The sequence below is a fragment of the Borostomias antarcticus genome, assembly GCF_949987555.1.
Source record: "Borostomias antarcticus genome assembly, chromosome: 10".
NCBI lineage: Eukaryota > Metazoa > Chordata > Actinopteri > Stomiiformes > Stomiidae > Borostomias > Borostomias antarcticus.
Window position 1 is genome coordinate 8,126,516 of NC_140243.1, and position 23,657 is coordinate 8,150,172.

The 23,657-nt window shown below is 48.0% G+C and overlaps 2 protein-coding genes across 2 annotated transcripts in view; both read left to right on the forward strand.

Moving 5' to 3' along the window:
* The first annotated feature begins 495 nt into the window (after window positions 1–495).
* use1 (unconventional SNARE in the ER 1 homolog) lies at window positions 496–4,555 on the forward strand. The gene is made up of 8 exons (XM_084445006.1): window positions 496–599; window positions 1,284–1,333; window positions 1,796–1,874; window positions 2,010–2,162; window positions 2,544–2,559; window positions 2,690–2,720; window positions 2,981–3,143; window positions 3,484–4,555. Exons 1-8 carry the CDS (start codon window positions 498–500, stop codon window positions 3,664–3,666), a joined length of 777 nt encoding a protein of 258 aa, XP_084301132.1. The 5' UTR covers window positions 496–497; the 3' UTR covers window positions 3,667–4,555.
* Window positions 4,556–17,381: 12,826 nt separating this feature from the next.
* Window positions 17,382–23,657, forward strand: part of LOC311314450 (insulin receptor-like) — a 70,474-nt gene continuing 64,198 nt past the window's right edge. Inside the window, 1 exon segment of the mRNA XM_084444805.1 lies at window positions 17,382–18,560. Within this exon segment, the coding sequence (XP_084300931.1) occupies window positions 18,482–18,560 (79 nt within the window). The 5' untranslated portion in view covers window positions 17,382–18,481.

Below are 23,657 nucleotides of genomic sequence, written 5' to 3' on the forward strand. Positions count from 1 at the left end.
TCGGAACAGGATAGAGGAGGTCGTTACATGATTGAGGAATGGTCACACAGCGCTCAACAGTTCTCTGTTTTTGGTAGGGAAGCATGATACGGGAAGATGTGCACACTGTGGTGAGGAGGAAACGGTTGATCATCTTTTATTGTACTGTCATAAGTATGTTCCAGAGAGGGGGGTATTACAGCAAACTCTAAGTGTGGTGGGGGAGGAAAACATCAGGGACGTCCTTAAGAAATGTTCAGGAGAATCTGAGTAGAAGGGTGTGACATTGTTCTTCAATGGTGTTGTGACTGGGTTGTGAGCCTATCGTTTTAGTCCACACTCCACATCAGTGGGTGGCGGTAATGCAGCTAAAAGTTGTTTGCCAACCGCCAATAAATAACCCCAAGAAGAAGAAGATGATGATGAAGAAGAAGATGATGATGATGAAGATCTTTCCCCGCCCACTTTTCCCGTTGCTGTTTACGTAGAATACTTGCGACGTCCTGTCAGTTTCAAACATGGCTTCGTCCAGATTAGAAATAAATTTTATCAGGTTATTGTCCCGTTGCGAATCTATAGCCTCGGAAAAGCGGGGTGAAACGGAATGGAGGTTGGAAAAGGCAAGTCTTTTAACATCCTTGTCGTTTACCAATGCGACTTGCTCAATTGAAACCACAGATTATCGTGAATCCTGTCAATTCATGGTTTTGACAGCACTGCTAGCGAGCCAACAGAGCAGTCTGCTGGATAGCCACGTCGTCAGCAGTGCTAGCTAGCTACGTCTGGAGGCTAGTTGGGATTGTCAGATCAGCACTGCAACGATAGGATAGCCCATGCGATACTATGAGATTTGAATCGCTTCTTCCGTATTATGGTTTCAATCGCAACACTTTTTAAACCTTGGTTGTTTCAGCTAGCAATTGCTAAACGGGTGTCTAGCTACCATAGTCAGCTAGTAGGCGTGTTTCTCTCTGTCTAGTAATTGAAATAACGTGATACAAGTTGTATTTGGAATGTCTATCGTGATGGAATCGTGATGAGCTGGTCGTAGTGTCACCATCAATTGAGTTGCATTTCTTGACTTAATCTTGCTATCGCTGCTGTCCGCTTGTCTGAAACATTGAGCCTAATCATTGCATTTCTTTTTATTAACAGTTTTATTCATTTTTAAATGGTTATCATGTGCAGAACTTGCATAAGTGGTCTTGTCTGCTTGAATACCATACCCACACCCAGCTGTAAGAAAAATATGCTGTACTTTTTTTCAAACTAACATGCAACGGCCTTTGTCCTTTATCCTTCAGTATGTTGGTGCCCTGGAGGAAATGATGGTAGCTCTGAGGAAGAGTCCAAGGTAATGTTAGCTTACTGGACTGACATTGAGTTGCTGTAATGGTAACATTTGTCCAACATAAATATAGCCTAAGCCCCATCCCATTGACTTTATTGACTTTGATATTGTTTTGTAATCGTCACATTGCAATCATATTCTGTCCAGTAGTTTACTCATATCTAGAGCACAAACAAGCAAAGACCAAACAGGACGTTGAACTCACTGAATCTTACTAATCTCCTCTTGCAGTTGCTAAATTAAATCTATCTTGAATTTACATAGATATGATGTCATGGAATAATCCCCATTGACCTCAGTTTGTTGTCCTCAACCGTCAGATGCATTCAAGTCTCCCAGAGAGAGAATATAATGACTGATTATGACTGTGAACTATGCTGTATTGTATGCATGTCTTGCTCCATTGGTGGCGATTGCCAGTTGATAATATAATTCACACCTTGTCCCATTCCTTTCCAATTCCAGCAAACCCACAACAGAGGTGCTGACAGAATACACACGCAAAGTGGATTTCCTGAAAGGTCTCCTAGAAGCAGATAAACTGGTCAGTGTTAACACCTTTTTGAATCCATCAGCATGATTGGCTCATTACGATGCATGTTCTCTCTTCTAAGGTGTTGTTGTGTAGTTGCTTGTTTCTATTTAATATTAACTAAATTACATATGGTCCTGTCTACAGTCCTCCCCTACAGAGAAAGCCCTGGCCAATCAGTTCCTCGCTCCTGGACGGACACCCACCATAGCCAATGAGAGGACGCCAGCCAGTAAAACGGTGCACATGCAGAGCCAGGCCCGGTGCACGGGCGAGATGAGGAAGGAGCTACTGGAGACGGTGAGCTTGGTTCCCTCATCTGCAGTGTCGTCATAAACCGGGATTATACTTCCAGCGTCCGCAAGTAGGCGAGGGTCCGCGTGATTTGGTCATCAGAGGGTGTACGCATAGGCACCATGCAGACATCTGCATGCCTCCCATTTTTTGTGACCGCACGTACTAGTCCACACACCCTCTACACTATGAGAGCGCCGACTACCGACTACAGCAGTAGTATAAACAGAACCCCTAGGGGCCAACGCTGGACCCCTAGGGGCCAACGCTGCTGATTAGTCGATGTTGGCTACTTCTGTAGCAGTGTTTACCAATATCACATCACGTCATAGTCTGACCCTTTGTGAGCCTGGCTAATTGTTTCCTTTCCTGTCTGTGTGTTTGTAGGGCTCGTTGAACAAAGGTAAGACACGTTCTTCATCGTCTTCATCCGGGTGTCCATGCTTGTTGGGAGGCTCAATCAAATGTAATTACCGATAAATGGATTATAGGAGTGGGATTTCAAATTGTATTTCAACGTTTCCTTTCTTTAGGGACCTCGGAAACAGACTTGCGGAATAGAAGGTGAAGTTCTACTAGATCTTCTAACAGCTTCTTACATGTGGTATTACTAGGCAGCATCATTTGTCTCGTTATAATAGTCCTCAGTTACGCTCTCTATTACAAACACACTTTAACACTATTTACACTGTGAGAACCCCTATTAAGATGGTTTACAGATGACATGCAATCAATCAATCAATGAATGCGTGCGTGTGTGTGCGCGTGCATGTGTGTGTGCGTGTGCGCGCGTGTGTGTGTGTGTGTGTGTGTGTGTGTGGTAGGGGTCTGGGGCTAGACGAGCGTCAGTCTGCAGCTGAGCTGGACGCAGTGCTGCAGCACCACTACAGCCTGCAGGAGAAGCTGGCGGAGGACATGCTGAGCCTGGCCAGGAACCTGAAGAACAACACGCTGGCCGCCCAGAACATCATCAAACAGGACAACCAGGTCAGGAGGCTGTTCTGCGCCTTTGGTCGTGGTTGAAAACTAGCAGGTGGCCTGACCACAGTCGCTCACTAAATGAGACGACACCGGCGACCTTGAGCTGACTGCATATTTTTGACCGCCGCAAACCCAAAGATTCAAGGATGTCTGTCTACTTGTCAATGTACGAGGTAAAGGTGGCGGGTACAATGAAATCCTCAATATCTGCCATGCTGTGCTATTCTTCGTCCACCAGGGGGCATTACAGCACCACACTATTGTGTCCGAAATGGAATGGCACCTTTGTCTCTCTCTCTCTCTCCCTCTCTCCCTCTCTCACTCTTTCTCTCTCTGCCTGTCCCAGACCCTGAGCCAGTCAATGAGACAGGCGGACGTGAACTTTGAGAAGCTGAAGACGGAGTCCGAGCGTCTGGAGCAGCACGCCAAGAAGTCGGTTAACTGGTTCCTGTGGTTGATGCTGATGCTGGTGTCCTTCACCTTCATCAGCATGATCCTCTTCATCAGACTCTTCCCCAGGCTCAGATGATGAGCCCCTCCCAACCGCGACCGTCGCAGATCTAGAAGTTATAACTGTAGGTTCAACCTGTGTTTACATCCAGTGTAGGCCCGCTTGTACAGTATGTGTGCACGTACACATATGAACAGGGGTAGGTATAGATATAGGCACGATAGATATTTATTTTAGAGAACTCGGAGTCCAGAGAGCCAGTGGGAGCTTCGTAGTGTTAATGTCAAATGGAGATGATGACTAAGAGCCTTAATCTTAATTCCATGTGGGCTACTAGCCGTAGATTGCAGCGTTTTGCTTTCTGCCTCTGGGATTAAGGTCTGATTTATCAAATGCAAACTATATCAGTCATTCTTCATCTGTTAGTACGGGCAAGGAGAGATTCAATACATTCAGCCTACTCCAACTTAGAACTACAGGATAGGGTTTTCTCCACAAACCCTTGATTCATGTTTAAGCATACACTGTAGTCTGTCAATCCCTAAAAGCAATTGTTGTGTTTTCTTGTTCATCTTCAAGTGTGTTATGGTGGGTATCGTGCATATGTTCGAGTCGCCTTGCGGATGTTGACTGTTATGGTGACAGCGGTGTTCGGCAAACTGCTTTCAAATGTGATTGCCCCCCCCCCCCCCCCCCCAGTGAACTAGTGCCCAAGCCCTCCCTCCATCCTCGTGTTCTTGAACGGTGTGATTGATCGTGTGAAGTAAACCGTGAGGCTCCTCTCTCGCTGCGAGGGCCGTGTGTAACGCCCTCCACTGTGGTTACGTGGAAAAAGGTCACGCTGTGATGTTCCGAGTCAGGAGAGTGGCGGGCTGTACCTATGAATAGAAGTTGATAGAATTAGCCATGATGATTATGACCTTTTTGACTTGTGCGCAGAGAATAGCCCAAAATCCCCCCCCCCCCCCCCCCCCCCCCCCCCCTCCCCCATCATCTAGCTCCCTGGACACTTGCATAGGGCGGAGGGGACTGAACGGGTGCAGGAGCTCTGTCGGAGGGTGGGAGTGAGCGAGAGGCAGAGCAGGCTATTCTGGGGCCAGGCTGGCTTGCCCAGGCTTGCTGCTGCCCCAACAGCAGCCCCTCATGCTGGGCTGGGGCCTGGTGTATTTCAGGACCTCATTGGGGGGTGGGGGGGTATTTTGGAATGTCGGAAGCGGAGTTATGCATGCTGCCCTGAGACCAAAAGAGGTTGTGTCAAAATGATGAAGTCGTCATCTCATCGTCACAGATGCTCACAACTCCATGCTGGGATCATCCTTACCACACATGGCCTCTCAAGGGCTGGGGCCTCCTGCACACTGACTCTAGACTTCAATGGAGAACTTGCATTAAACATAGATTTTAGTCCAGGGCTATGCTCAGTCCGTCTATGGGAATCCACCTCGTTTCCAGTTCTTATGTCATTTGATTGAGTTAATGCAAATCCCTTTAATCAAATCATCAATTATGTGAGTTGATATGCACCCAGTAGTTCTACATTGTCAACACACATCGTTATGTTCTCTGATGGTTGTACGGTGATAGCTGAGCTCTTTACAGTTGACCTTACAGAAACTGTTCACAGGTGTAACGTCACGGAGATATTAACCCTGAACGGCAACGTTGGTCATGACCTCACACCTGCTCGACCTGTATACACTTCCTTCCTCTCTGCGCACCTGACAGTGTTGCTGCCTCTTTTCCCACGGGAACGGGGCTCAAAATAAAATGCTGAGAACCTAGCTTTCTGCCGAGGAAAATACAGATAGTTAAAAAAAAGTGTCTTATTTTAATAAATAACTTGAAATCTGCCTGCCGTGTGTCGAGCTCTGTTCCTTTCTGCCGTTGACAGAGGGCCCTCCCAGAGGGCTGAGCTGTGAGGTCCTAATAGGATTGCTCTTTCAAACGGGGGGGGCAGGGGCACAGTAGTCATGCGTGAGAGAATTCCATCTCTCAACATTGTGCCTATTTAAACACAAATCTTTTTAATTTATTTTTTGGCCGGACTACAGTGAGGATTTGGAGTGCTTACGGAGTTGAAAGCTGCCCTCCCTCCTTTCCAGATGCCTTGAAGAAGAAAGGAGCGAAGGGTTTCTTGCTGAACTGTTGTTAATGTGTTGAGGAGCTGTGGAGATGTCCCTATCTCCAACACACAGCAGGCTCCCCGCCTGTCCTGCCCTCCCCTCCCTTTCGCTCCAGAGAGCTTGTGTTGTTTATGAGCTGGAGGGGTTCTGCTACAAAGTCTGCTACTCTCCTGTTTGCTATTACAGAGCTGCGGTTGCCATCTACACTTCTCAGTGCAGAGTAGCCTAGTAGCGGCTAGCTCCATGCAACCTGGAGCATCACGCAAAGCATCACAACTGCTTTTATTCTGCTTCAATCGGGTCTCACGGGATGTTAAAGAGAGAGACAGGCAGAATGAAAATGAGGACATTTAGGTAGGCTATATTTGAAGCCGTCCTTTGAAACCATGTATATCAGTCACTAAGAATAGCCTAATGTTCCTTTGCACCAGAAAGACGAGGCCTATCTATGTTTTTGTTGTATTAGGGTGAGGTGAGGTAAGGACAAATGAGTGGTCTCAGGTGTCCTTGTTTTGGCTTGGCTGTTGCTGTGTCTCGGCAGAGCTGTGTGTGTGTTGTGTCTGTGTGTTAATCTCCGTCTCTCCCTCCCCCTCATGTTTAAATGGCCGAGCACTCGTCCGTCTGCTCAGCCCAAGGCCAGACTCGCATGCGTACCTCTGTATGTGGGTGTGTAGGCTACATTGCGCATGCATTTGTGTGCGCCCGTGTGTGTAGAAAGGAAAATCTACTACTTCATAAGCTACGTGTCGTACAGCAGCCTCTTGCCTACCCCCCAGTGACCAGGTGTTCCTAGCCAAGTGTCAACATGTGGGTTAATACGCGACCCTCAGCCTCATTCGTCAGCGCAATGCTGAAAGGAGTCCCCAGTGGAACGAGAAAACCTCCCAGCGTCTCCTGCTAACCCGAGCTGGGCAGCCTTTGATGTATAGAGTGCAGGTGACGCCGCTGTGAAACCTCGTTTATTGGTCGCCCGCTCCCTCGCCCTACGTGGTTCGAGCTCTCCCGGTGGGCAGGCGGTGTGTAATGGGATTTGGAGGTTCTGGAACAGGAACGAGAACAAGCTCGGCAGGGCCCTTGTACTCTACCGACCCCCCCCCCCCCCCCCCCCCCAAGGAGGCCAAAGCAGGGGCAGGGCAGTTCCTGGAAGCGGGCGGCTCAGGGTCGCGCAGATTAGGGACCGCGGAGGAGGGAGGGGGCGGTAACACCAAACAGACCTCCCTTTCTGTTTCTCTTTTTACATTTTCTCTTTCTTTCACTATCTTTCCTCTCTCTCTCTCCCTTGTTCTCTATCTGCTTCTCGCTCCCTAAATCTGCTATGATATGGTGATAATAAATGTGTTATTGTTTTCTTTTCTTTTTTAGGAATTATACCACATCTTCTTCGTAAATGGAAATTAACTGACATTAAAGAAAGGACATAATCCTTGAATAGACCGTTACTCTGAGGAGTGTGGGAGCAAGGCTTTATTCAAGGACAGCTTGAACGTCAACAGTCGGATTCTTGGTCCCTCCTTGAGGATGGGAGTCGGAACACTGTCAAGGCCACCACGAGCACAAATACAATAGGATACATTATTGTCCAACCTGCCCTCGACAGACGTCAATGCTCTACTGCTTTGTCACTCAGACACAGTAACATTGTGATCATTTTCTATAGTCGAAATAGGAGCATTTCTGTTGCAGCTCAATACACAGATGCAGCTGTAAAATGTATGTTTTTTTGCGTTTAAATCCGTGACAAGATCAATAGTGATGTCGCTTTACTCACTGTCAAGCCTTTCTGCTCTTCGATCCTGGATGTTTTTCCTCTGTATTTGTTCCCATGTACGGTACCCCCCCCCCCCCCTCCCCCCTCCCACACACACACACACACCGACTCACAAGAATGATACAGTGGGAGGACCGAGGTTGCTTAGGAGGAGACCTGGATCTAGAGGAGACAGGGTGAGGGATTTGAGGCTGCTAGGGAGAAAGAGGGGTGGAGGTGAGAGGAGAGGAGGTGAGGGTTAGAGGAGAGGAGAGGAGAGGAGGTGAGGGTGAGAGGAGAGGAGGTGGGAGGATAGAGGAGGTGAGGGTGAGAGGAGGTGAGGGTGAGAGGAGAGGAGGTGAGAGGATAGAGGAGGTGAGGGTGAGAGGAGGTGAGGGTGAGAGGAGAGGAGGTGGGAGGATAGAGGAGGTGAGAGGAGAGAGGAGGTGAGGGTGAGAGGAGAGGAGGTGAGAGGATAGAGGAGGTGAGGGTGAGAGGAGGTGAGGGTGAGAGGAGAGGAGGTGGGAGGATAGAGGAGGTGAGAGGAGAGGAGGTGAGGGTGAGAGGAGAGGAGGTGAGAGGATAGAGGAGGTGAGAGTGAGAGGAGTGGAGGCGAGGGTGAGAGGAGAGGAGAGAGGAGGCAAGGGTGAAAGGAGCGAGGAGATGTGCCGAGGGTGAGAGGAGAGGATCCGAGGGAGAGAATGGTTGAGTGAATTGGGAATGGAATAGATCCTGAGGATCTCATGCTTCTGGAGAGTTTATTAGTGTTAGCCAGCTACTCCAACACTGCGCACCTTAGTGTGGTGTCTTTAGTGTAGTGAAACAACTAGCATGAATGAATCAGTCTGTCCCGACTGTGGTTTGATATTTGATTAACAAATCAAGTCAGGTTTTACTGTGACATCTGCTGAGAGCACACTGTCTACTGTAGCCCTCAGATATTTTTTTATTTAAAGTAAAAATAAAACATAAAATTAAAAAAATCTATGTAGAAGCATGACAGTCACTCAGAAGAACCCTGTTGAATGCAGTGTATATACTGAATACCCTCCATTTCTGCAGGGGTTGGGGAGACAGGAAACCAATGTCTTCTGTTCAGTTTGATGTAGAGATAAACACTCAACTCAGCAGGTGGAGACGGATACTCGGGTGGCAGAATGCGCCTTATCGTAGATTAGAGCCCAGATTAAACACTCTGGCCTTCCTGCTCGTTCAGACGGCGTACGTATGTTCAGATACCGAATAGGCTAGACAGCGGTTTGATTCCTGACCGATACCCTTGCATATGTAGCCGAGGTGGTTTGGAAGAGCAGTTGTGGGATGCGTAACCCTGCCTGTGACTGAAAAGCCTGAATATCGACTCCTAATCTCAAGGAATTCCTCTTTGGTCTAGTGGTAGATGTCAGGGTTCCCCCGTGGAAAGTCGGTGGTTTGATCCACACCTCACCCAGCTGTTACACATATCTTGCGGTTCGATGATGGTATCCGCCGACGGGGTTCAGCCCAGGTTACAGTGTTCTTGTTGGGCTTCCCGAACAGCCTAGTGTGAAAATGTCAGTGTCCTGTAAAAACGTCTCTACTCAGTAAATGTCACGCTGCCCTCTGGTAGCACAGAGCATGAGCTCCACTACTGCAACAGACCTTCTACTCGTTCTCTCACTCTTTTCTTTTGCTCGCTCTTCTTTCTCTCTCTTTACCTCTTACTCTTATTTCTTTCTCTTTTCTTTCTCTCAGTTCATCTCTATCTATCCATTCTCCCTGACCTCCCTCTTTCCCCATCGCATATTATACTGTAGGACAATACAATAACACAAGTGGAAGAACATAATAAAATATCAGTTGTGCTCAGTAACATGTTAAAGGACTAGTTTGGTATTTAGCTTTATAAGCCGTATAACGATCATATACAACGATCCATATCAAAATGTTGACCCATAGAGTATGTAGTATTAGTATACCCATAGAGATCCATTGTGTACTTATTGCTGTGACATGAGCAATGAGCATTAATATCTCAAGAGTGAACAATTCTCCAAAGTTTTGATATGGACCGTTGTCTAGGATAAATAACATTATAACAGGGCTTATGATCCTAAATACCAAACTACCCTTTAACTGGTTCGGGGTGAGTTACAGCCCAGCCTATTGAAGTTGTCATTTATTGGATTCCAGCTCTAGGACTTTGAATGGAAATGCCCTGTCCCTATAGAATGGGGTGTATGCATGGTATGTACAGAATCCAATTGTGTAGACCGTATCATACAACTGTAACACAATTAGTATCTGAGGTTGAGCCCACTGCCCATCAGGGTCTAATGCTGATTGTAGGGTAGTTTGGCATGGCTTGGGTCTACAAGTCATCTTCACCTGTCCTTTCATGGCTGTATTTACTGTATAGATCCCAGATTTATGTATTTTCTGTGCTAAGTGGTTTCAGATGGACAGTAGCGCCCTGGTCTCTCTGCCGTGCTTGGACATGGCTCGGTTGTTAGGGGAGGGAGAAGAGTGGCAGTGACTATTGATTATCACAACATCAACAGCAAATTGGAGCTGGAGGCTGAGAGTCTGTGCAGGAAATCCATATCCTTGAACTGGGAGGAAGACATGAAAATGATGAATGATCAGGGGGGGGAAATCAGGAAACCATCAGGAATATCTCACTGTAGCTGTGGAGGAAGAGGCGTGTGAGAAGACGCCCGTGTCCATTTGTCAATGAAGACACAGCACAATATCCCCCTGATGAGGAGAGCACATGTCCTCATCATCACCGATCTAAACTTAGCCCTTCACTTGATCTGATCTGTATTCATACTCACACTCCAAAATCAGATGTCCTAATTTGGGCTATTTTTCGCCCATGTTTTCAAACAGAGTTTATTTATAGTAGCTGCTCGCAGTGCACAACCTCATGGCTGCTTTTAGGCATGCTATCAACAAACATACACACACACACACACACACATACATAAATGCATGGACACAAGTGTACAAGCACAAAGGACTTTACACAAACACACACACACACAGCCTCGCAGGCTTACGTAACGCATCGCCACAGCTGGCCACAGTTTTGTTTGTTGACTCGCAGACCTTGCTGAACTTTTTGCAGCAGTCTCTCTTCCCCGACTTCCCCATCTCTGGATGGGAGAACATAAACAAAACGGGTTTATTATTGTCATTCTGGGAAGTCAGACAGAGACGCAGCAGTTCCTCCTATTCTTGGTAGGCAGCGTCCTGGCTGGCCTCTGGGGCAGCGGCAGGGCTGTGGTCAGACCTGTTAAGTGCAGGATGTAATAATGGGCTGCAGGGCCGGGAGACCGGGGGTTGGAGGTCAGGGCTTGGGGCTGGGGGCCGAGGCTGGATTCGGGGCTGGGACTGGGGCCACGGCTAATGTGGTGCTGGAGGCTAGGGATGGGGCGGGGGAGGGGGGGGGGGTGGAGGCCGGGAGCTGGGAGGCCAGAGGCTGAGGCTGGGAATGTACCCCCGGGGCCGAGCAGAGGCTCCTGGTCTTTAATGTGTGGTCCTGGGCTCTGGCCTCGGGGGGCGGGGGGGGGGTGGGGCTCTTGTCGCCCGACAGTCTCTGGAACAACTCTCTGACGGCGGGCCAGTCCAGGGGGGGTCCAGTCAGAAGCAGGGACCAAGAATAGATTAGACAGGAAATGCAAACCACTCACAGTTCGGCAGTTTGTTTGATATGTTTGCTTGTAACTTCTGATTTTGTTTAGGGAAGAGACTGTCAGGAGGGGGAAGCTGTTTTATGTGCGGCGGTGGGGAGGGGGAGGGGGAGGGGAGGGGAGGGGGGAGGGGGGGGGGTTACCGGCAGCGACAAGAGCCTTCTCCCTCCCGTAATTGATGGTGTCATGGAGAAAGGCGCGTCTCTTTGATCCCGCGGCTTCCGCCTCCCAGGAGCGCATGCTGTTCACAGGTGGTAATCAACACCCTGGACGTGGCGGAGGAGATCTCAGGATGGGCGTTGCACGGATACAACGCTGCGTCGCCGCTGCTCATAGGAAGCAGCTCACACCGTCCGCTGGTTCTAAAATGGTGGCCCGGTTTCATGCCTGTGGATGCAGGGCCTGGTCTGTCTTGAGTGGACACACAGGCTAGCGTTGTCTCGTCTGGAATGTTCATCCTCTCGCTGATCTTTACCCTCAAGTGGCCATGTTTCAGATTTTAAATGCAGACAAGTTAAGTGGATTGATAAGTGAAACTGTGTAGGAACAACACAATTGAAATGAGAAAGAAGAACAGGACAGCCAATGAATTGGCCATCTGTTGTGGACGGCATCACAAAGTTGGCCCCCCAGGGCCTTCTAACCTAGAAGGGGTACTCTTTCCTATGTGTGTGTGTGTGTGTGTGTGTGTGTGTGTGTGTGTGTGTGTGTGTGTGTGTGTGTGTGTGCGCGCGTGCGCATGTGAGTGAATGTATATGTGTGTGTGTGTATGTGTGTGTTTGCGTATGTTTGTGTGTCAATGTGTGTGACTGTGTGTAAGTGTGGTGGACGTGCTCAGTGTGAAAGAATGCAACAAAACAACGGTGTCCCCATATTCCCAGTGTGAGAGGAGGGAAGTGAGGGAGCCAGGCTTTGATGTTGATCAGCTCTCTCTGGCTTCCTGAGCCGCATGGTCACTCCGGTCCCTGGACCCGACCTTGACCGGCCCGCTCGCCAGACGACGCTGTCGCTGACACATACTCTTACCGGCCAGATTCACTTTCAACCCCACCCCCCTGTGGGATTATTTACCCCTTCTATCGTTGATAAAACGCACCCCCCCCCCTCGTCCAGTCTCATCAGTGTAAGGAAGGGGAGAGGGGAGGAACAACCTTGGGAGGCGTGCTAATCAGTCGGGCGATGAGTGTGTTGTTGCTCCGCGTGGGAAAACTAGAGCTCTGAGGCTGGATGGGCGACCCGGGATTAAGTGTCTCTCACACTGAGCCCGGGAACAACAGGGTGGTGGCCGGGGCTGAGGACCAGGGTTCAGGACGAGGGTTCAGGACGAGGGTTCAGGACAGGGTTCAGGATGAGGGTTCAGCACAGGGTTCAGGACAGGACAGGACAGGGTTCAGGACAGGGTTCGGGGTTTAGGACAGGGTTCAGGGTTCAGGACAGGGTTCGGGGTTCAGGACAGTGTTCAGGACAGGGTGGGGCTCTGTCCTGGGTTTTTTCCTTATCCTTAATGTTCCATACAGTACATTTGTGTTAAGCAACAGAGTCGAGGACCAGGTGTGTCCTTGAAGTATTGCAGAGTTCTAGATTTGTGTCCCTGCCTCGCGTTGGCTGTCTGTCAAATTACTGTCTCTGTCTTCATTATTGTCCATGTCTCTATTACTGTTTCTGTCTCCATTACTGTCGATGTCCCTGTCTATGTCTCTGTCTCTGTCTCCATTACTGTCTTATGTCCCTGCCTATGTATCTGTCTCCATTACTGCGCTCTTTCTCCGTCTGTCTTTTTCTCTCTTGGTCGTTTTCCATCCTGTCTGTCCATTTCTCTGTCACTGTTTCTGTCTCTCTTTCTCTCTCTCCCTCCCTCTCTGTCTCTCTCTCCACTGGCCCCACCTCGCTCCGCACTGCCACTTCATTTATTTATTACACGCATAAAAGTACATGTTCTACAGTAATAAACCACAGATGATCAAAGCCTGGCTAAATACATAGGATACTCAGGTTTTCTGCTAGGCAGACCAGCCCAGGTGACAGAGAGTGCAGGAGAGAGAACCAGTGATTTAGAGTGTCATACACAGAAAAGCTTAATGAACATACCGGTATGCACCCTAACCCCGTCATAAGAACCCCCCACCGAATATCCGCCACGATGCACAGACCGCTATAATTGGAACACTGTAAAACACTGTCCCAGACCCATGAGAGCTCTTTCGCTGATACACTGCGTAAGCTACCTTCTAACTTCTACCGTACCGTACCGTACTACCTACAAACTACTCCTAACTACCGTCGCTGCAGATCTCTCTATGGGTCTGGGACACTTCATGCAAAAATCTGGAGCTCAAATCCTGGCAAATTAATTGGTGTCCTTGCAACACCAATCAGTAACGACTTTCGCAATCAGGCGCTCCCACCCATAGATATGCCCCGACCATCTAACTTGGGTTAGCGTCTCTCATTTGCTGCTATGACCTGTCACTCTTTCAATTTTGACCCGTCGATACGCCCTCAGAATATCAGCTTGGGCAGTGAAGTGGCACAGACTCTATTATGTAGTATGCGGAGCGCAGCGATTCAATGTAATATTTGACTCTGGAGAAAGACACCTTGGTAACGATGGCAGGAGCAGCGGCCATGCGTTCCGATGGAGAGGAAGCATCAGGGATGAGATGAGAGAGCTGATGATCAGAAAGGTGATCAGATTGGATTACGGGTTGTTGTGACTTTCTGGGAATGTTAGTGGACAAACGTATGCATCGTAAAGCACATCATCATAGCTTTAAGCCCACTGTCATGTTCCCAACTGAGGGGCTTGGCCTTTCTACATCATCATCATCATCACCATCACCGCCACTACCGCCACCATCATCATCATCATCATCACCAACATCATCACCACCATCATCACCACCACCACCACCACCACCACCATCATCATCATCATCACCATCACCGCCACTACCGCCACCATCATCATCATCATAATCACCACCACCATCACCACCACCACCACCACCACCACCACCACCATCATCACCATCACCACCACCAGCACCACCACCACCACCATCATCATCACCACCACCACCACCATCATCATCATCATCATCATCACCAACATCATCATCATCACCACCACCGGTGGTGGTGGTGATGATGATGATGATGGTGGTGTTGGTAGTGGCGGTGATGGTGATGGTGATGATGATGATGGTGGTGGTGGGGGTGGTGGTGTGCCTGTATGAGAAGAAGATCTTGTGATAACTCCCTGACAGAACTAGAGACGCACGTGTCTCCTCTCTCAGTCGGGTACAGACAAAGAAGCACACCTGATGCCAACTGCAACGGACGAGACAGGAAGAGGCACAAACACATGCATGCACACACACACACGCACGCACACTCACTCACTCACTCACACACACACACACACACACACACACGGATGCACACTCACTCACTCACACACACACACACACACACGGATGCACACGCAGTCACATACACACACACACACACACACACATACGCACACACACACACACACACACACACAGCTGCACCTGTGGGATTAGATAAGGGGGTAGAAGATTGGGGGGGTGTCTTGTGTTTGGCATCCTGAGGTCTCATGGTAAGAATACCAGCGTTTCAAAACAGCAAAATAGAAAATGTGCTACTTTCAATGTTCTGAACTGATCTTAATATGTGTGTCGACTACATGTGCACTGTGCATCGAGCCAAGAGTCTAGTAGAATCTCTCTTTCTCTCTCCCTATCTTTATCTCTCTTTAGCTCTCTGCGGTGTTGTCGTTCGCCAGGAGGCTCCAGCTGATATGATTTCTCGGCCTGGGAGACACGCGTTTCCATCATGTAAATAGTGTAATATCTCCTTTGTCTAGCTGAGGTGCTGGAACAACGAGTGCTAAAGTGTCCATCCCTAACGTGGAACAGAGAGCCGTTTAAAGAGGATAATCCAGAAACGTTGTGTCTGTCCTCTGTGGCCACATACACACACACACACACACACACACACACACACAGCCAAGGGGCAGAGTAGGGGCCGTGGCTGAACAGAGACGCTGCTTCCTGTCTCCCCAGGCAGCTAATTACAGAGCTTTTAAAAACAGCAAAGGAGAGAATCTCCCTCATCTATTCGGATACTGAGAGGGACAGTGAGTTTCTGTTTAGATGTGTGAGACAGAGAGAGTAAATCAAATCAAATCTAACTTTATTTGTATAGCGCATTTCATGCACAAAGGCAACACAATGTGCTTTGCAGAGAGCAAAGAGGGGATGGACATGGATCCTACCCCTAATTTTCCTGAGGGAAGCAAATGTAGAGCATGTGTACATGTTTGTGTGTGTGTGTGTGTGTGTGTGTGAGAGAGAGAGAGAGAGAGAGAGAGAGAGAGAGAGAGAGAGAGAGAGAGAGAGAGAGAGATATTTGGTGCGTCCAGGGATGAGAGTGACCAGAAGTCAACTCCAGTAAAGGGATTCAAAGCAAGGATTCATAGATGTCCTTTTAGTCTAATGGCAAATACATGTGGGGAACTGGGGTCCAGTCCTTTCTGACTATATCTGTAGACTGCTTGTTCAAACCTCTCTCCGCCAGACACATTCACACACGAATTCAAACAACCAGCTGACCAGACTGCGTCTAGTGAAGAGATAAGAGTAGGGTGAAGAACAATAGTCCTATGTCCTCAGGCTGCAGGTGAACATACTGGGAACAAGAGATTTAAAAATAAGCTTCTCTCCCTCACATTCTTCTGGAATCTGAGGAATTCCAATGGCCCTGAAAAACATCTGCGGACAGACCACATTTTTTTTGTCTCATGTGACCTTACTTGAGCTCCTAGTCCTCTGACCATTGACAAAATTGTTCCTATGTTTCCATCAATAGAAAACAAAGTACTGTATTGTGACATTCTTATCCCCACTTGACATTCTGAGTGTGGGTGGTGGTGCAGGGAGGTTTAGTGACACCTATTGACCTAAAGTGGCACTTATTATAACACAGGGACTTGCAGAGTGCAGAGAGATGAGCTGCACTTTTAATCAGGTCACCGAGACAACTCCATCTCACCGTCATGCAGGACAGGCAGAGGAGCTGAGCCCAACACAGAGGACCCTACAGACCTAGGGTGAGAGGAGAAGAGCACAAGAGTCTGGAAACATGTCACACTAGAGGTTACCATTCTGTGTATGCTCCTACTGGTCTCCTGTTTCTAGAGTCACAATTGGTTCACTGGTCTGCCATTATGCAAAACCAGTACAGTAGGCTAATATAAATGGGTGAAAAATGTAGGCGTTCGATTCGGGTTCCCGTAGCCCTCTGTCCAGACCCATGACGTTGTGGCAGACCTACTAATCTCATTAAAAGTCCTCATTCACTCTGTTCTCTCGCAGTCACAACACTCTTCAGACTGCCAAGAGCCTGTGCAAGAGGAGAGAAGGACAAATAGCAGAAGCATTCTCTCTCAAGCACACCTGCGGAGCCCAAGTCCATCCATCCCACAGGTTTTTGCTGTGCCATGCTCTGGACTGTTGATCACTTGAGGCAGTTCAATCCTAAGGGGGTGTGAGAGGTTGTAAAAGCACATTATACAGTGTTATGGTGCAGCGATACTGTCACTATGCACACGCAATGTGGATTTGTAGAGAGGAACATTAAAGGTTTCTTTTCTCCTTTCAATAACAGCAGGTTTAATGGGTGTATGTTTGACATGCAAAACTGAATGGCATGACTGTGTGTACTCAAGCTGTAGACTGTAGACTATCCTACTCAGTTTACGGGCTTCACAGTCAGGAACAGGCTGTTCTCTACTACATGGAGCTCTACTACCATCTCCTTACAGCATTCATGCTGCAGCCTGCATTGATATGATATTGAATGATGTTTCCACGTTAATACACATTTCTATTTAAAAATGTATGTTATTAAATAAATAAAAATCTATGGCTTCTTATTTTCTTTCAATTCTAGATTTCACAACGCGTCTGTTTTTATTATCAAAAGAGCACACCTCCACCATGTGTGGAGACAGTTACTCTTATTGTTTATATAGGCTCATAGACACTCCGATCCACATTATTGTATAGGCTTCAGTTGATTGGCATGTGATCCGGTCCGTACTTTCTAATACGCCGTCTCTGCCCCAGCTGACTGGCAGTACTTGTTTACTGGTGGTCAGACAGAGAGAGAGACGCAAGCGGGGAACCTGCGAGGTACAGTTGTAACAGGGATCGAAGTTTTTCCACTTGATCGTCTACCGTGTCGTTGAGTTTGTTTACCTCATAACTTTATTTGTCATTGACGGTGTGTTTACTTTGTTTCATCGCCGATTTTGGAGCGCCGTTTATTTCAGATTGGCTGTAGCTAGCTAGCTGATCTGGAAAAGAGAGGCGACGGCGTGGAGTTTTCCCACCTCGGACACAACGTGCTGGAAGCTGCGGCTTTTTATTTGTTGTAGCTAAAAGTAACGTGTGCCTCGTCGCCCATTTGTTTATGGGTGTTTTCAATCTGTCTCGGCGTGGCCGTAGGAGTTGAAGGAGTTCAAAGGAAGGTCGTTGAGGAAAAGCTATCTTGCACGTTTTTCCTGCACGCTATCCTACGGAGTTTCTGGGATGTGTTCATATTTGTCTTTTTACGTCTTTAAAGGGTGATCTTCAGCGATACCATACAGACTAAAACACTTGGAAGCACGTGAAACAGCGACCTGTGGACTAAGCAGCTAACTATCGTGCTAACATTGAGTCTCGGATAGAAGTTCGACCAAATAACTAACGTTAGGACAGAAGAGGACACATTTCGAAATTTCTATTGCAGTTACCTAGCTAGCTAGCATAGCGAATTTGTTCATGGTTGTCTTTGGGTGCAGCTGCAGTTCATAATTCTTTGGAATTTTCTTCTATTCATTGGAAGTTGTACAGTGGAATGAGCCCGTGGCGGGTCGCTCCCCAGCGGGGACCTCCTCACTAGCTCTCCCCCCCTCGGATCCGAAGACTTGATACCAAACAGATGAAAGTGAACTATCCCACACAACTGTGGAAAATGAAGATTTTTATTCGTCCATGTGTCGCCAGAACCCAAGATCACGTTATTTAGTGGTCGGTTGGCTGAACATAAATCAAAGACTTGGCGGAGAGGATATTTCTATAATTAAAATACAACCACGTTGGACCCCCCGGCCCCTTTTTAGGGGGGCTCCCTGGACTAAGTTAGTTGGCTTGTATTTTAAGACTTTATGTTGCATATTTTACTTTATTGGTAAACACATTTTAATCGAACTTTTGCTATCTTCAAGAAACGTTTTTGGATAATCTAAAAGAAGAGATCATAGCCTACCTTAAGTCAAAATGTGGCGGGTGACCTCATCAGTTGTTTTGGTAACTTTTATCTGCCTTGTATGCCAATGTGGGCTAATAGATGGAGAAAGTAAGTATATATTTTTTTTCCTTTAACTTATATTGCTGCTATTGTTGAATATAAAGTAGCCAAACAATGGCACAACTCATATGATTTAGGTATAGAAGCTTGATTAGGTTGCATTTCCCAACATCTGACATTCACCTTGTTTGTTCATGATTAGGCATATTTTTGGTTTATATTGTTATCAAATGTTTTCAAATGCCGTTTGCGGTAGCCTTTTAGCTGTGTTTCACCTTTATCCACGACCCACGTCGCCTGAAACATGGGGGTGTTCTCAGCGTTTTACTAACATGCTGTAACTAATGTTTTCTAGCTAAATGATATGAGAATCCTCACGCCACGCCCCTTCATATAAATAACGTATCGAGGCCTGTCAGGGCTCGTCAGCCCGAGGTCAGATTAGCTGGTTACTGGACGAGGGTGGTCTGTGGCAGCGGATCTAAACTGGAAGTTGCAGGACTCGCCTGGCGCCTGCACGCGTAGGCCTCATGGCGACTCGCACTACACTCACGCTGCACTGGAAACGTAAACAACTTTAGCCAGCGTAACGTTGAGAAGGACTCGAGATCCCCGTGAGTGCAGGCTTAGCCCGCACCTTGCCCCTGCCGTGGCAGAGAGAGAAGCGTTTTTCACGACCTTAAATTGCTGGTCTGGAGTCATTGAATTACCGGACTCTTGCTAGCCGTGGATGTCCTGGGTTTTGATCGAGTAATATGAATTTCAGTCAATGCAGCGTTCCGTTCAGAAGACACACGTCTCATGACTTGAGCCGCATCTATTGAAGCAAAGAAGCATTGCTTGCAACAAACTGGCTACGTAGTTGAGTTTGCCAATCCCCTATGTTGACAGTCCACAACTCCTTATTTATCTGAGAGTTGCCATCTGATAGGATACAAAATTAAATTAAGTCTAGCTCAGTCAAAGGATTCAGCCAGAGCCTGTTTATAGAGTGCAAATAATGTTATTGCAACGGGCTACACAGAGACATATGTTTCTCTACAATTGCTCTATAATACATGTATCGTGCCTAACTTGTATTAAAGTGTATAAGGGAAGAGATTGCAGTGTTTCTCTGTACAATGTGGTGTTCCAGAAGGCCAAGGTTTTCAAGTCAGTGACACATTTTCCAAACCGTTTTACCCTCAGAGAATAGTATCCATGGGCACACAATAGGAACCATTTAGCCATTAATAGAGGATATCCACGTTTGTCACAACTACATCCCTGGCTAACCAATACACTGCAGTTAAGTAGTAAGCTATAGGAGTCACTTTGTTATGCTACTGTGCTATTTGACTACTTCGCAGAGTGACTTGTACACACACAGTTGCTCATCTGTTATGATATGGCAGCAGTGGTGGACTCTTGTCTTGTCAGATGCCTTTGACTAATTCCGCAATGTTTCTCTCTTCCCTCTGGTCTTTTCTTGTTCACTCTTTCCTGTTTGGGTTATCTTTGACATGAGGGTCTTCATATTGTGTTGTATCACTTTAAAAGGTTCCTGAGTTCAAAGGAAATTTTCTGGGCATTTTACACAGGACATGTATGTGGAGGCCCCTGAATGGGGTCTTGTCAGAGCACTGCTGGTTCTCTCTCTCTCTCTCCCTCTCTCCCTCTCTCAGCCTGTGTAGCACATGTCACGGGCTGTTTGCTTCCTGATTTATTTCATTCTTTGGGAAGTGACCATATTTGGCACTTCAGCATCTCTTTAAAAAACACTCACACCAAAATAGTTTGAATACCTAGTGCCAAATCCGCATTGCGTGCTCAGCCTAATATCCACTCCTTCCATTTCTGGTGAAGGGAAATATGGCAACATTGTATTTTGATATGTAAACCATAAGCTGTAATTGCTCACTTTAGAACGATGATGCCATAAAGTGATTTTTACAGGGCCTGTGTGTAGATGCTGATTGCTTGTTTGTTATGGAGGGTGAGTGTGTGTGTACGAGAGCCATCAGGAAGTATTCAGAAGCAACTGATGAGCTGTCTTGACAACAACAAAAAAACAAGTTGTGCAACTGGGTGGCTTCCCTTCTTGCTCCTCTTAGGTGTGTGAGCACAGCTCTAGATAGAGGGGTGGGTTAATGGGGGAGTGTTCCTTGACTGGTCCACTGGTCAATGATTCTATATAGGAACGGATCAATATGGTGGCCCCCTCCAGGATGAACTAACCTGAGGTTTTTACTGTTGATCGAACTAGGAAAGTCTAATTCAATCAGGAGAAGGAAGCTAGTTGTCATAGCATGACGAGGTGACCTCTCATCATACCATGTTCAGTTAAAGGTCATCTTCAACAGAGGGAGGACAGAACAGTTGGAAACTGTCTCTGCTCTGTAGTTTCCTTTTGTGTGTCTTGTCTTCTCTCTGTGGCCCTGTTTGGAATCCTCCGGCAACTCTCTCTGCTCCGGAGCACACGGTGGCATTTTCCCACAATGCCATGCGCGGTGTGGAATGTGTTTGAAGTGGCCCACCCTGTAGGTGCTGTTGCAGTTGAAGGGGGGGGGGGTCCATCACAGGCCTACTGTCTGCAGTTCTGCCAGGCTGGGCTCTCCTCTTCCTCACCTCCCCTCTTCCAGGCCATGGCTCTCCTGAAGCCGAGGTCTGGCATGTGAACACCGTGTCCCAGAGCGGGAGGAGGGAGGGAGGGAGGGCCTCCCTCACACACCAGGCTCCTCTCTGCCCTCTGGGTGGCCCCTGGCTCTTTCTCTGCCTCTCCAGCCTTGTGGGCTAACTCCATGTCCAGGAGAAAAGCACCACACAGCGCGCTGCCCCGCTATCAGCCTGCGGCGGAACAAAAGTGAGCTATTGAAAAGTGTCGCCTGTACTTCTCAGTTGTAGAGGAAAGTTTAAGAAGAGATCTCTCTTTTTTTTCTTAAAAAAAAATCAGTTACACTAGAGCTTTTATGGATGTGGAATGGAATGCTCAGCTGTTCAGTGAGTGGAACCTTGAATCATGGCTGCTTGCCTGCGTCGGCTTCATGTGATGTCGACAGGAACACACACACACAAAATGGTCACCAGGGGCTTGCCTTGTTTGACAATTTATTTAAAGCAGTGTTTTGGCACACAACAAAATATCGTATACATACATTCAACATATGTAGGCCTATTATGTACTCTTGTGTCAATCTCCTGCTCTTAGTCTTAGAAAACACATCGTTGACACATTCACTCCTCGCCAGGCTGGGGGGAGACCACGCACTGTGGGTCAGGAACTATAGCTCCTGTTGTTGAGAGCCGGCCGGGGGTCCACTAGGAAGGCAGCATGCACCGTGAAGGAAATTAACTGTCAGGTTCCCTTCCCTAAGTGTTTCCTGTTCTGGTCTTATCTCCCAAAGTACCCTTTTCAACCTCTCTCCTCTTGTGGTTGCAATTTATAATCTTGTTTGTGCGAGCGAGCCTGTGAGTGAGCGTTTGTGTTCCCGTGTGTGTGTGTGTGTGTGTGTGTGTGTGTGTGTCATCTGAGCAGGCTATCCTGTAGTGTTGTGTGTCCAGCGGTGATATGACCATGAGATGAAACACCACCACCTGGCCTTTACGCTTTCCCCCCCCACCAACTGTGACGTTGCATCACCGTGTGATTGGCCGACAAAAAAACATCCTCATATCGGGCTCTCTTAAGGGTGCAGTTTTTTTCCACTTGATAAAATGCCCTAAGTGATCGTAGTGCCAGAGGATGACCCACGGAAAAGACCCGCTTGTTTTATTTGGAGTAAATTTAAAGGAATGTTTGGATCAGCCTTCTCCCAGAGTTGATGCCTTTATCCGTCACCCAGACTACCAGAGCTAGGGAAGGTGATGTAAACTCTGTCGTCAGGGCATTGAAATGCAGCCGGAGAACATAGAACCGCACACGCAAGCAAGCAAGCAAGCAAGCAAGCCTATTACACAATTCCAAAACCATCTGATTTGATGTGCCTTGTTGCTGTTTGTATCTGCCCTATTTAAACTGTCAATGACTTCACATTCTAAAATCCAAGCTGAGCCGTTCTTGGGGATCAGGCAGAGCAGGGCGGCTGGGAGATCTTGCTTTGGCAAACGCAGGACTGGGCCAGGAACCAGGCCGGGGGGGACGGGGCTGGGGCAGGAACCAGGCCGGGTGGGACGGGGCGGGGGCAGGAACCAGGCCGGAGGGGGACGGGGCTGGGTCAGGAACCGGGCCGGGGGGGACGGGTCTGGGGCTGAACCAGGGACAAGAGGAGTTGGGTCTGGGGGGGCTGGGGCAGGGCGATTGGGCTGATGACATTAACAGTCAGTTCAGCCACGACTGCAGAGACTGCATGCGCATATCAACCACATGAAGCAGGGAGCAGGCACACACGTAAATAATTCAAAGTAATCACATTTTTATTAGGTCAGTAACTGTAATCTGATTACTAAAAATTCAAATGTAAGCCCATACATTCCAAGTTACTGGAAAAAGTAATCTGATTATCTGTTACTTTGTAATCAGTTACTCCCAACACTGGTGTGCGTGTGTGCATGTGTGCTCGAGCACGGACTGGGGTGGCCTTGTAATTGAGCCCGATGGGTAAAATGTATTTTGAGGTCTGTCATACGACTGAAAAGCGGACCTTTGACTTGTGGCCATGCCCCGCCCACTCCCTCTGTCGTTAATCAGCGCAGGCGGCGGGCGCAGGAGGAGCCGCGCAGGGAGAAGCATCGATTACGGAACCAAGAATCAAGGCCTGCCACGTGAAAATGCACCAGCTCGTTGATATAGGAAAACGCTGTGTTAGAGGTCAGATAACTCCGGCATCGATTGATCGAGGCCAGGCGAGGGTGAGGCCGTGGCTCGGGAAGGGGGATGGGAAGCAGGCCGACGAACACGCGACGCTGGAAGGTCGCCTCGGTGGTTTGGGCCTGCGCTGACCCAAATCGCTGGCAGTCCCCGCTAAACTTGGGTTCTGCTCTTAGGCTACTGTGCCATGTAAAACAAGACTTAAACAGTCTGTGTGTGCGTGTGTGTGCATGCGCGAGCCTGTGTTATAATAGTCGGGACGTGTAATTAAAAAATAAACGTGGTGTGTCAGTGATGTATGTTCTCAGCTCAGCAGCCCAGCCAGAGTGTCGAGAGCTGGGGTCATAAAACTGATACTC

Bases quoted from the DNA above. Each gene is read 5' to 3' on its own strand.
- use1 (XM_084445006.1), top strand. From the start codon at position 498: ATGGCTTCGTCCAGATTAGAAATAAATTTTATCAGGTTATTGTCCCGT. The intron at 1,875-2,009 runs GTCAGTGTTAAC...TCCTGTCTACAG, and splicing joins TCCTAGAAGCAGATAAACTG to TCCTCCCCTACAGAGAAAGC. The intron at 2,721-2,980 runs GTGAAGTTCTAC...TGTGTGTGGTAG, and splicing joins ACAGACTTGCGGAATAGAAG to GGGTCTGGGGCTAGACGAGC.